This window comes from Perca fluviatilis, chromosome 21 (genome assembly GCF_010015445.1).
Source record: "Perca fluviatilis chromosome 21, GENO_Pfluv_1.0, whole genome shotgun sequence".
NCBI classification, from domain to species: Eukaryota; Metazoa; Chordata; class Actinopteri; order Perciformes; family Percidae; genus Perca; species Perca fluviatilis.
The window spans coordinates 20,498,497-20,512,783 of record NC_053132.1 but is presented as its reverse complement, the minus strand read 5'-3'; the positions used below and the strand labels follow the sequence as shown (position 1 = coordinate 20,512,783).

General features: G+C 42.0%; 1 protein-coding gene across 1 annotated transcript; it reads left to right on the top strand.

Annotated features, from left to right (window-relative positions):
• The first annotated feature begins 1,036 nt into the window (after positions 1-1,036).
• ercc4 (excision repair cross-complementation group 4) lies at positions 1,037-9,514 on the top strand. Its single transcript, XM_039787546.1, has 10 exons — positions 1,037-1,380; positions 2,284-2,464; positions 4,090-4,285; positions 4,416-4,623; positions 5,245-5,425; positions 5,516-5,647; positions 5,775-5,879; positions 7,382-8,048; positions 8,155-8,267; positions 8,440-9,514. The coding sequence occupies exons 1-10, from the start codon at positions 1,204-1,206 to the stop codon at positions 9,177-9,179; spliced, it is 2,700 nt and encodes an 899-aa protein (XP_039643480.1). The 5' UTR covers positions 1,037-1,203; the 3' UTR covers positions 9,180-9,514.
• The last annotated feature ends 4,773 nt before the right edge of the window (positions 9,515-14,287 follow it).

Below are 14,287 nucleotides of genomic sequence, written 5' to 3'. Positions count from 1 at the left end.
TGTAACGTGTTTAGTTGTTCATTATCAAAATCTGTGTTGCCCGTTCACAAACTTGTCCTTTTTCATGAATATTTACCACCAGCATCAATTCCTAGTATTCCTTTTGGCTTGAAATGTTACATTTGCATTCGCATGAACTGGGGTAGACGCTCCATATTCAGGCGCCATCTTGAAATACGTTAGCCGGTAAGGGACATACAGGACATACTGCTCCGCCTTTCGCGTTTTCTCTGTCACATAAACTCACAGGTGCTGCTAATGCTGCTAATGGGTATCGTAGCTTCACGGCCCCGGCAAGTTTGAAGAAGGAAACATGGAGGACAACACGTATTCAAAATCCAAATTTCAGGAACAGGAGTCTTCTTCTTCACCCAGAAAAATAAAAAGGATACTGAAAAGAGCAAGAGGCCGGCTTTTTGAAGTGTGAAGGCTACCGTAGCTGTAATACGTACTTTGAACTGCGTGGCGCGAGAGAGTTGATTGCGATATATGATCTCAACGCTAGATGGGAGAAATTCCCACACATTACCTTTAACCAAATGAATCATTTCTACTTTATTGCTAACCCTTCTCCAAAGTGGTTCATTTTAGTACGTTCTATAATCAACGTGACATTATCATTATTACATTAGCATTCAGATTTGATAGCAGAGACTGTTTAATATCATAACTGGTGCGTTTACATGCTTATGGAAAAATCTGACATCAAAAAGTTGTGAGTTTGGGAAATCAAAACTGGTGAGATAAAAAAAAAAAAAAAAAAAAGATTTCAATAAGTGAGGTCTGGTCTGCAGTCAAATAAAAAAAAAAAATCTCAACATGGAAGAGTTTTTAAACTGTTATTAAATGTTAATGAGAATGTGATAATGTACTATTTACAAAGAGATAAAAGCACATTTGCTGCATTCGTTTCCACCATCAGCAACCAAACTCTCAAGTCTTGTAAAAACAGAACATCTTGTCCTCCATGTCACTAGATGGCGTCCTTGGCACGCGCACTATCACGTTCTCTTTTTTTTCTTCTTCTTCTTTTTAGTGTCACGTGACCGGATGTGCAACTTCAAAATATTGAATAACCAGATGCGAGCAAGCCTGCTGTCGTCTATGGTTCTCTCTCGCTAGACTTCTGTCGCTTTTTGGTAACTTTTATCACTGGGAGTAAGAGAAAAACGTGGTTGTTTTCGTGGTTCTTGTGCCGCCAACATGGCGGGGCCGCTGCTGGAGTTTGAGACGGAGATGTTTCTGAGTCTGTTCGGCTGTGACGGGCTGCTAGTGGTAGCGGAGGGGATGGGGATAGACCGCATCCTGCTGCAGTTCATGCGGGTTTACTCGGAGCAGGGCAGCCTGGTCCTTCTGCTCAACACAACCACACCAGAACAGGTGAGGAGTGCATAGCTTAGTGTTAGCTTAAGTTACACTATCTAAACACGTCTCTTCTTGGCTTCATAACTTGTTGCTAACGATGCAGCGTAACTAGGCGAGGTGGCTAATATGGATAAAGTAAAGTAGGCTAATATAAACTGTTACTCGAGATGTAAAGAACAGAGCTTTGTAGATGGTTTTCAGAAATTAGGTCTAAGACATTCAAACATGGTGTCTGTTTGAAAAATAATTCATAAGCAAGTACTGACATTAGTCCTACCATCAACATAAAGGGAACAATGCATTCTCTTCGCAGCAGACTTGTTAAAGTAGGAAAAGCACAGGTGGAATTAATAACATTAATGATTGATGCATTCAGTTGAGTAATTTCCAGAGTTTTGATAATATGCATGCTCACTCAACTGTCATGGGCTACTGGGACACTTACTGGAATGAAGCCATGTTGTTATTACAATACACTTGTGCTTTTCCTGATCTAACATGTCAAAATGTCTGTCTGAAAAGGGTCTATATAAGCATCACATAGCCTATTTGTTATTATAAACTACACTACTGCAATGCACCTCACGATGCAGCTCTTTTTGGCTACCTTCCCATGTCCGATACTTTTATAAATTTCCGGGGCAATTTCACCCCTCATAGAGGGAACAGCCAGTGGCCTATTGTTGCACTGTAGGATCAAAACATTGTCATTTAAAACACGTACCCATTTAAGTTGTAGTCACACATGCTTTGCCCTTTTTTCCACAGAAAACCCTTTTTAAGATTTGCCATGCAATCACTGCGTAAACAAAATATATATTTTTTACAGTTTTACAGGTACCTCTAGCTGCATCCAATATGTAAAGGTACTTAGAGCCGGTTTAACTAAATACTTTCTTTCTTGTCTTCCCTTCTCAGGAATATTTCACGGAGCAGTTGCGAGCGGAGGGTGTGACCCACCTACCCAGGACGGTGACCAGCGACGTGCAGAGCACTGAGCGCTATAATGTTTACACTGAAGGAGGAGTGCTGTTCGTCACCAGCAGAATCCTGGTGGTCGACTTCCTCACTGACCGCATCCCCGCACATCTCATATCAGGTCAGACGCTTTCCTGATCATGGCTAAAATGAGGGCCATGTTGATGTTAGTTTGTTACATATCATGATCTTATTGATTGATAAGTCTATATCCACGATGTTCCACTTCCGGGATTGCTCTCGTTCTGCCGGAAATTCCGCCAGATGTCTCTCTTTTCGGACGGATGTCCGTTACCTTCCGCTTTCTCTGGTGGAATTATGAGGACTGTGGTTAACTGCTCCTCAGATCTCTGCAGGGTAAATCCAGACAGCTAGCTAGACTATCTGTGCAATCTGAGTTTTCTGTTGCACGACTAAAACAACCTTTAAACGTACACATGTTCCACCAAAACAAGTTCCTTCCCGAGGCTGTTTTACAGCAGCACCGTGGCTCCGCTCAGCGCTTAGCAGCGCCCAAGACGATTGTGATTGGTTTAAAGAAATGCCAATAACCCAGAGCACGATTTTCTCCCATCACGGAATGTTGTGTGGACTTGCCTGCACAGGAAGGTTTGGCAATGCAAGACTAATTTTTTACACCTGTGTTTACTGATTTAAAAAAAACACTTTTAACATATGATTAGTTTGCTTGGGCCTTAGGTTTAGTAGGTAACTTTTATAAAAATAACTCTTTGTCATATTTGCAGTAGCACGTTAGACAGATAATCTGCCTCCCCCCCCACAGCGTCTGCAATGCTGTGTCAATGACACATGAATGCTTGTGAACTGCGGTCAACTTTAAAACCAGGCAGCGCTGATCAAATGTGAATATAGATTCTGTTAATGCATTGCCTAATTTTTCCCTCAAATGTTTTCAAAAACGTATTTTAGTGTTCGGTTTAGCTGTAAAGTCAGAACGTTTGTGACCAAGTCGAGCCAAAACCATCCAGAGCAAACCTATATTTTTCTGAAAACATTTTAGTTTGACAGTTTGATCGCAGTTCACAAGCAGTCATTGACACTGTGTTAGAGAGTCCTCTGCTCTGATTGGTTGTTTGTTTCCCTTAAGCCATTTGGAGCACCAGGAGGAGGCAGAACACATTATTTTTTTACAGATGATCTGATTCATGTAGTACTGTTAGACACTACTACTGTTAGTAACTTTTATGGCAAAAAGTTATATTTTAGCTTTAAAGGCATTTCAGTGCTAACAGCGCTGTCCATTTGAGGTATGAAGGAACAATAGTAATACTAAATGCACTGTCCAACAATATTTCAAACATGTTGTCACTCACAATTTGATAGACATGTCTTTTAATATGGGGACTAACAAGAGAGATAAAAGAATAAATTGGCCGATATCTTTAATAATAGTCTTTTGAGAAACGCACACAAAAAGAACTGCTGATTATTTTCATCTAAAAGTCAAACTCTTTGGTTGTAACATGAAGATAATTGTAAACCATGTACAGATTGAGTAAAATACACTTTAAAACAAGTATTTCATGTTAAGTATAAAGCTAAATGTGCCATAACTAAACAATAAAACCACTTTGATCAAATACGTTTCCCCCCATATTTATTGATGGGTGTTGCACGGCACAATTTACAGAATTCTCTATTTGTCTGGTCACTCAGTGTGGTCTCAGCACCAAACAGAAACCCAGACTAACATGAACAGACTATCTTTCTGTACCACCCCCTCAGGCATCCTGGTGTATCGTGCTCATAAAATCATTGAATCGTGTCAGGAGGCCTTCATCCTTCGTCTGTTCAGACAGAAGAACAAGACAGGCTTCATTAAAGCCTTCACTGACAAGGCCACGTCCTTCTCCTCGGGCTTCTGCCAGGTGGAGCGTGTGATGAGGAACCTCTTCGTCAAGAAGCTCTACCTGTGGCCCAGGTACCATTGAACATAATAGTCCTTTTTCACAGCAGACATAGCAGGAAAAGCCCATGTGTAGTTTCACAAAGACTGCTTTCTTCCCTCATCCTTCTTCACCCTTGCTCTCTTAACCTGCTTGGTTCAACAGGTTTCAAGCATCGGTAAACACTGCGCTGGACAGGCACAAGCCCGACGTGGTAGAGCTCCATGTGTCACTGACGCCGGCTATGAGGGCCATCCAGAGCTCCATCCTGGATATCATGAGCGCCTGTCTGAAGGAGCTGAAACGCTACAACCCCACCCTGGAGGCCGAGGACCTCTCCGTGGAGAACACGCTCGGCAACGCCTTTGAAAAGGTCTGTCACTGTGTTTATGACACTAGCCCAAAATGTGCATTGGCATGGAATTTGATGAAATATAATAAATAATAATAATAAATTCTACTTCTGTTTTAGATGGCCTAATGTAATGAGGACAAGAAAAACTCAAAACTTTATGAAAAGCTGGCACACACATTCTTATGGCAGATCTTTTTTTATGAGTAGTGTCAATGCTAAATAGCAAGATGAACCTCCTAAATTGGCACCCAAAATGCTATTAAAGTTAATAAGGTACAGTTTACACACTTCTTAATGGAGAAGTGTCAGGAAACCATTGAAAAATATCCTCTAAACAGAAAAAATATGACCCCAAAATTCTATAGTTGACTATTCACCCAAGGCTAATATCATCAGATGACTTTTGTGTTTGGCAAAGATTTACCGCTCACTTTAAAGTCCTATACGGATGTGCCAGATTCACTTGGACACAGATGATTTTTGCAATTACTACAAATAACTGGAGAACCCCAGTAATACTATGAAAATATGGCTTATACTGTAACAACACACCTGTTGTTGTCCAAATGCCTTGTTGATGACCTATATGTGAGTTGAATTTTAATTTTTAAGGTTGTGTTTTGCCTTACTCCCATCCAGACCATCCGTCACTACCTGGACCCCTTGTGGCACCAGCTGGGAGCAAAGACCAAGGCCCTGGTCCAGGACCTGAAAGTCCTAAGGGTTCTCCTGCTCTACCTCACCCAGTACGACTGCGTCACCTTCCTCAATCTGCTCGAGTCACTGCGCTCCAGCCAAAAGATCTTTGGATCCAATTCAGGTAAACTAGAACTCGGAAGTACTTGGGGTAAATAATTGTGCTTAGTCTTTGTGGTGAGCCACCTTTATCCATGTTTGATTCATCCATCAGGGTGGTTGTTCCTCGACTCCAGTACCTCCATGTTTATGAATGCCAGAGGTAGAGTGTACCGCATCCCTGAGAGCAAGAAGAAACTCAAAGTGGGAGCGGAGGCAGAGAAACCGAAGTCGTCCTCTGCCTTAGGTAACTGACCGATGAACAGTTCTCAGACACTGTGCTCTTCAGAGTAGATATCCGCAACATTATCTGCTTGTGTGTGCACCGACGTTGGGGTTACTCAAGGCTCAGTGTGTGTGTGTGTGTGTTTCAGAGGTGAAGCGAGAACTGGTGCTGGAAAAGAGCCCAAAGTGGGATGCTCTGACGGAGGTACTGCAGGAGATTGAGAAGGAGAACAAGAGCTCTGAAGATGAACCAGGTTAGAGCCCAGTTCTGTTAAAGCACTATAAAGCCTGAACACATGATAAGAAATGTGCTCTTTGCGCACTGCAAGGTACGGCGCAGAGGCAAAGCGCAGCGCAGGTATACGTCGTCAAAGTGTGCGCAAGGAAGCTATTTCCCGTTGCTAGGCAACGACAACAGCTGCAGTCACACCGTTTTGTGTGAGATAAACCCATAGACTGTATGTATGATTATGTATTAATATATAAAATGTTGACATCATTTCATAGAAACGATTACTAGTTTCTAAAAGGTGGTTTTGTTGTCAATTGAAATTGCCTCTGAATCTACAAATTGAATTGAATTTTAAATGTAGAACCAGCAGAGGTCAGCCTAAACACGGCTGACTTTTCGCAAAGTCGTCCTCAGGGTGTGCTGGTGTGTCCTGGTTCACTGCCTTGTGCTACTGCGTTTTAGACTTTATCATACAGACACACACACACACGCGCGCTGTACTGAATTTGAAAATACTCCGTAAGGTATAGGGCTTTCTCCCATTAGATATTTTTGCTGGTCATAGCAGGAAAAGCCCAGGTTTAACTTATAACATTAACGATTGCTGCATTCCATTTAGGTGTGCCAATAAGCCAGTGACTCTCAAACAGGAGTACTAGTACCCCAAAGAGTACTTCTACAGTTGATAGGGGGTACATGGAAATATTGTGGAGTAGCTCAAGGAGTTTGAAAGAAACAGAAATCACAATTTGGATAAAAGAATATATCCACATTTTGATTCAGCTGTAACATTTGAACCCCACGTATAGAGATGTTCCGATACCATTTTTTGCTTACCGATTCCGATACCTGAACTTGCGTATCGGCCGATACCGAATACTGATCCGATACCAGTGTGTCATATATTTGATTATGTTTTAACAACTGTATACTACTATCCCTGTATGGATGTGATATGATTTCTATCTTTGTTGTCTGTCTGGCTCAGGTTAAAGTCTTTGTAAAACATGAACAAACGCAAACAATGAATTTTTTTTATTGTCCAGTTTGACAGTCAGTTATAACGGAAAAAGAACATAAATAAACTACTTGAACGTAGATTTTCTTTAGGGCTTTATTACGTGGTATCGGATATGTGCATAAACTCCAGTATTTACCGATACCAGTGTTTTAGGCGGTATCGAGTATCGGTATCGGAACATCTCTACCCACAAATTGAGAGTGCATGAAAACTAGTTCGCAGATAAGTTGAAACAGTTAGCTTAAAGTAATGGATAAACAGTTGAAAATGCACCGAACAGCAAGTCTCCTCTGTGTCAGGACAGGGGCTCATCTGACAATGGAACGTGAAGCATCAGGCTCTTCTTTTTTTCTTCAAACTGGGACAAACTGTTGATACACATTGATTATTATACCTTCATTGATGATAGATGTTAAGTATGACTTGGTTGAGATAAATAGTGGTGTCGGTAAAGGTTCGATAGGAGAGGTATCCGTCTTAACTGCTTAACATGCCGTCGCCAGGTCGGGTGCTGATCTGTGCCAGCGATGACAGGACTTGTGCCCAGCTGCAGCAGTACATCAGGCGCGGCTCTGACTGGATGCTTAACCGACTGTATGCCCGCACAATCGGAAAACGGGACTCTGCTGCAGCCGCTGCCTTTGAACTTGACTTGCACAAAAAGGGCAACGGCTGGCCTAAAAAAGGAGCCAAGGGAAAGGAGCCTGCACAGAAAAAACCCACAAAGTCCACAAAGAGTAAAAAAAGGCCATCCTTGACCCTGACCCAGATGGTGGGGAAAGAGGAGATGGATGAAGCAGCTGCGATGGGCAGCAGTGGAGATGAGGATGAACTGATGGGGGAGGACGGAGGGGAGGAAGAACAGCTGAAGCTGGATTTGTCATCGGATGCCTACTATGGCGTCCTGAAGGAGCCGCTGACTGTCCTCCACCCGCTGAAAGGCCTCACTGACCCCCACAGCTTGACGCGGGTGCTGCATGAGGTGGAGCCCGGTTTTGTGGTGCTGTACGACGCTGAACTCAGTTTCGTCCGCCAGCTGGAGATCTACAAAGCTAGCCGGCCCGGAAAGGCACTGAGAGTGTATTTCCTCATCTACGGAGGCTCGACAGAAGAACAGAAGTACCTGACGGCGCTGTCTAAGGAAAAGAAAGCTTTTGAACACCTGATCAGGTCAGAACCAACTCTTTCTCCTCCAGCACCTGGGGAGTATCTGTTGACGTGTGTTTTGTTGAAGTGTCGGCTTCTCATTGGCGCTTGTATGTTCGTTTCTCCGCAGGGAAAAGGCTACTATGGTCGTCCCAGAGGAGAGGGAGGGGCGAGAAGACACCAACCTGGACCTTGCTAGAAATTTAGAGCCTGCCAATGCCACCACTAACACCCGCAAAGCAGGCATGTCTATTTTAGTCATTTTTGAAAAGTGTAGATTTGTTCCCTGTTTTTTTTTTTTTTTCTCTTTGAATTTCCATGACAGTTTACTTTGTCATGTCCTTTTTAAAGGTCCCAAGTGTTCTTGAATAAGTGTCCGATTACTTAGTATTTCCATTTTCTGTCCAACAACCAGGAGGCCAGGAGCAGCCCAAAGAGCCCTCGCGAGTCATCGTGGACATGAGGGAGTTCCGCAGTGAACTGCCCTCCTTGCTGCACCGCCGTGGGCTGGACATCGAGCCCGTCACCCTAGAAGTAGGTGACTACATCCTGACTCCGGACACATGCGTCGAGCGCAAGAGCGTCAGTGATCTGATTGGCTCGTTGCAGAGCGGCCGCCTCTACACCCAGTGTCTCTCCATGACCCGCTACTACAAAAAACCAGTGCTTCTCATTGAGTTTGACCCAGCAAAACCGTTTTCCTTAACGGCCCGATCAGATTACCGTCATGAGATCTCGTCCAATGATATTTCTTCAAAACTCACCTTGCTCACCTTGCATTTCCCCCGGCTCCGTATACTCTGGTGCCCCTCCCCACATGCCACAGCTGAGCTCTTCCTGGAACTGAAGCAAGGTCGCTCTGAACCCGATGCTGCAGCAGCTCAGGCAGTCACAGCCGAGTCAGACATGGTGGCTGAATCGGCAGACCTCTACAACCCCGGACCTTATGACTTCCTGTTGAAAATGCCAGGGGTCAATACAAAAAACTATCGGGTTCTTGTGAAAAATGCAGACAGTCTGGCAGATTTGGCCAAACTCAGTCAGGACAAGCTAGCAGAAATACTCGGGAATGCCAGCAACGCTAAGTTGCTGTATGAGTTTCTGCATAATGACGCTGATGTTCCTGCTCCAGTGCAGAAGGCCAAACAGACATGATAGGCAGTAAAGAAATAGAGGGAAAGTAAAGGGAAAATATGCCTTCTTCTTCTTCTAAAGCAATCGGATTGTATATAAATATATTTGTCCTGGTATCAGGATTAGTTTTACATTGTAAAGTTGGATCTTGAGATCAGATGAGTCTTTGTCATCAAAAGTGAAATGTGTATTATATTAATGTACAGAATGAACTGAAATAATGCAGTGTTTTTTATATTGTTAACTATTCTGAAAATAGAACATTAGATTTGTTTTAAATAACTCAACAAAAAAGTTTTTCAAGATTTTATAATTGTTTTGTATAACCTGTTTCAAAATAAAGCTTTCTAGAACAACACAGTTTTTATGACCCTAAATGGTACAGCACACACAAATATACACTACCGGTCAAAAGTTTTAGAACACCCCAATTGTTTTTGTTTTTTATTGAAATTTTAGCAGTTCAAGTCCAATGAATAGCTTGAAATGGTACAAAAGGTAAGTGGTGAACTGCCTGAGGTTAAAAGGAAAAGTAAGGTTACCCAAAACTGAAAAAATAATGTACATTTCAGTATTTTACAAAAAGGCCTTTTTCAGGGAACAAGAAATGGGTTAACAATGTAGAGGCTGTTCTGCAGCAATTGAGGTTGATCAAGCTTTGAAAGTTGGTGCTACCAATTCCCACAGGTGTTCCAACTTGTCTGGATTACTTACAACCCCCTCTGTTTGTATAAAAGTATTGTTGGAACACACTGTGGTACCATACCCTCGTGAGCAGTATTTGAACAGTATTGTACTGCAGAAAGTAGTGTGTTGCCATAAAAATGGCGGGAAAAAGGCAATTAACAATGGAAGAGAGACAGACCATCATAACCCTTAAGAATGTTGGTCTTTCCTACAGAGAAATTGCGAAGAAAGTCAAGGTGTCAGTGAGTACAGTATTCTTCACCATCAAAAGGCACTTAGAAACTGGGGGAAACTCTGACAGAGTTCTGGCAGACCCAAAGCCACAACAGAATCAGAAGACAAGTTTCTGAGAGTCAACAGCTTGCGTGATAGGCGGCTCACAGGACAACAGCTTCAAGCACAGCTTAATAGTGGTCGTAATAAGCAAGTCTCAGTTTCAACTGTAAAGAGAAGACTTGGAGCTGCAGGTTTGATAGGTGGATTTGCAGCAAGAAAGCCATTGCTGAGACGTCAGAATAAGAAAAAGAGGCTTGCCTGGGCCAAGAAACATCGTCAATGGACTACTGAAGACTGGAAGAAGGTGCTATGGACTAATGAATCAAAATCTTGAAATCTTCAGTTCATCACGCAGGATTTTTGTACGCCGTCGAGTAGGCGAAAGGATGGTTCCTCAGTGTGTTAACATCAACTGTCAAACATGGAGGAGGAAGCGTGATGGTCTGGGGCTGTTTTGCTGGATCCAGGGTCGGTGATTTGTACAGAGTGAAAGGCACCCTGAACCAAAACGGCTACCACAGCATTTTGCAGCGCCATGCAGTTCCCTCTGGTATGCGCCTAGTTGGTCAGGGGTTCATCCTACAGCAAGATAATGACCCAAAACATAAGTCCAAGCTATGCCAGAACTACCTTAGCAAAAAAGAACAAGATGGTAAGCTTAAAAACATGGAGTGGCCAGGACAGTCACCAGACCAGGGGCGGATCTACAGGGGGGGCAAGGGGGGGCAGCTGCCCCCCCACTGTAGGGCCTTGCCCCCCCAGCTGCCCCCCTAACTTTGGCATTCAAAAAACTTTGCTTGTAAAAACAAACTGCCACTATGTGCACAGGCTTCTTAAAACATTGAAACAAACAATTAATTTATATTAATTCATAATAAATAATAATTGGAGATGTAATCTTAGCCCCCTGCCCCTCAAATACTTAGCTACGTCCCTGCATCAAACGTGCAGAGCGCCGTTCGCACATTCAGGCTTGCACACAGCGAGTCTGCTGCGGTGTGCTGGCCCTGCATCCCGGCAAAGACTGGAGCGACCGAGCTGCCCCCCCTCCCCGAGCCTCTCAAAGTGAAGTCTGTTTCCCAGGTGAAGTTAAAACACACGTTTCATCTAAAGTTAAATTTGTAATAATTATAATGTCTGCTAAAGGCGAGTCAGTATCAACAACAGCGCGTCTGTTAGCCAAAAGTCAAATTGCTCCCTCGTGGGTTGTAAGCGCATTCTGCTGTTTGATTAGTTTGATTTCAGTAAAGACAAGAAGAGCATAATACAGAATATTACAAACTGGCATGTTTGAATTCATAACGTTTACAGAGGGTCGCCGTTTCGGTGGCGTTACGTTACAACACACTACACAGTGCTCGCTGAGACCGATCATTTGTATATGATTAGTTAAGGAGTAGGCTACTATAAAATACACTTCCTCTCACATATCACGGCAATACGGCTGCACAAATTAAACCAGGCAACATACTTTACTGTCAAACTGGGAAAACAACAAATACAACGGGATTAAGAAGGCTAGTCTAAACATAACTGATGTGTGCATGTAATAAATCTCGTCTGATGTTATGTTTTTTAGGCTACTTATTAGCTACAGGGCCATACAGTGTAATGTAATACAATAATAACCAGAGCTTTTCACATCTTGACTTTTGCAGGCCAGAGTAGCTGGAGATATTAGCTGAAGCCTAAAAGTGGGGATATTGCCAGCCAAGAAAATCCTGAGTAGTGCACAGGAGGAAGAGGAGGAGGGAAATGAAGAAGGAGAAGACAGTAAACTGGAGAGACCAGGCAGGTCAGAGCAGGAGAAGACCACAGAAGGAGATGCAGAAATGAGTGAAAGAGAAGAGGGAAAGGAAGAATTGACAGTGAGGGATGAAGAGGAGGCTGCAGGTTCAGAGAGAGGGACAGAGGCAGAGAGTGATCAGGAGGATGAAGATGACAGAGAGGAAGAGGAGGCTGCAGTAACCCCTGGACCATATGGTTGGTTTATATTCTCCTTACATATAAATTGCAGTACAGTAACATAACATGTCCTGTGACATGATGTGTTTTCAGTTTTTGGCTATTTCCATTCTGTTGTATATGTTATAGGGTTAGATATGTAAATATTTACATATACAACAACAGTTCACTCTTCTCAAGACACTTTACAGATAGAGTAGGTCTAGACCACACTCTTTAAGTTACAATGACCCAACAATTCTCCCAAGAGCAAGCATTTGGTGCAACAGAAACATCAGACATATCCAGGGTCTTGGTGGTCGCTGGTTACATACAGATGGATACAGATATAGAGAATTATGATTTATAATAATGGTAATTATAGTAACAAAAAAGATAATGGAACTATGAATAGAAATAATAGTTGTAGCAGTTTAGGGCGTAGCAGTTTAGGGCATAGCAGGGCGTTCCGGGGCGTAGTAGGGCATATCAGTTTATGTATGAGGGTTTCCATGTACCGTCTTCCCCTGCCACCCTACCAAGATCTCTTGCTACCCCTTTGCCCCCCCATGTAAAATTTTCTAGATCCGCCACTGCACCAGACTTAAACCCCATTGAGCTGGTTTGGGATGAACTGGACAGAAAAGTGAAAGCAAAGCAACCTACAAGTGCCACGCATTTATGGGAACTTCTGCAACAGAGTTGGGAAGAACTTTCTGAAGAATATTTGATTTCCATTGTAGAAAGAATACCACGAGTGTGTTCAGCTGTTATATCTTCCAAAGGGGGCTACTTTGATGAGTCAAAGATTTTGAATACATTTTGGTTTATAAATTGATTCCATGATTTATTTTTTAACTTCAATTGTTAATTTGTTCTATTCTTTCATTTCAGAGTACAATAAGACATTGAACTGCATGAATTTCAATAAAAACCTGGAAAAATTGGGGTGTTCTAAAACCTTTGACCGGTAGTGTACATTCAACATAAATAGTTTTAAAATATTCAAGTGTTGATGTCTTTTGGGGTAGTACCTTTTACTCTATTCAGTGTTATTTATATATACAGTATAACCTTTATTTAATCAGGCAATCTCATTGAGATCAAGATCTCTTTTGCGAGAGAGAGAGAGAAAAACAAACCTATCCAGACATAGCAAAAGGACGAATGCATACAACCAAAATAACCAGACATACAAAAGCATACAACATATACAATCAATCATTATAATCCAGTAATATAATATGTATGATTAGGAAATGGGCTATTCTGCATAATGAGTACTTTCAGTTTTGGTAGTTAAAGTATATTTTGATAATGATAATACTTTTGTAGTTTGAATGTAGGACTTTAATATTTTTTTAGAACTAAAGTACAGTTGGAATCACCCATTCCAGAGCATTGTGTTGCTCTTGTGTTCAGTGTCTGATACACTACTTCAAGACACAGGACACACAAGTAGTAGTGTTCTGTTCAGTAATAACAGAACAATTCTGGGGGAACACTTTAAAATTAAGTATAATATCTCAGTACTTCTTCCACCATAGGTAATATATAATTAAGTGTTTAATTGCACCAAAAATAGCATCGACAAGTACAGCTGTCTAGTAAAAGTAACTGAGTACAAACTCTATTTCCCTTTATACTTCTAGTCCACAACAGTTTTTGCAAAATAGAACTACACAAATACCACTGTTTCATAATTGTACTTAGTTTTTTAGTAACTCTAATTGACCTTTTGCCTACTGTTACCTACCCTGTCTAGTATTTTCTAAAGTAGTCCCTTTTCCCTTACTAGCCTGGGAAAAAAACAACTGAGAAGGGTCTGGTGTCAACCAGGCTATGTTCTTACTGACATAGAACTAAAGTACAGTTGGAATCACCCATTCCAGAACATTGTGTTGCTCTTGTGCTCAGTTTCTGATGCACTACTTCATCACACAGGACACACACGTGGTAGCGTTCTGTTCAGTACATTAATAACAGAAACATTCTGGGTTGAGCACTTTAAAATACCAGACAGTCTCTATTTGATGATTGCTTTAGACTGCATAGCGGTATGCGGGAGAGAATGAGGATGGTTGATTTTATTCTCCTCGGGTGTATACCAGCTTCACGGTAGCAAGTTATGCAACACTAAATCATATATGAGAAGGAAATACAGACTCCTTGGCGAAAACAATTGAAATATAATAAAAACAGTGGTGGTGTGATGTAGTTTA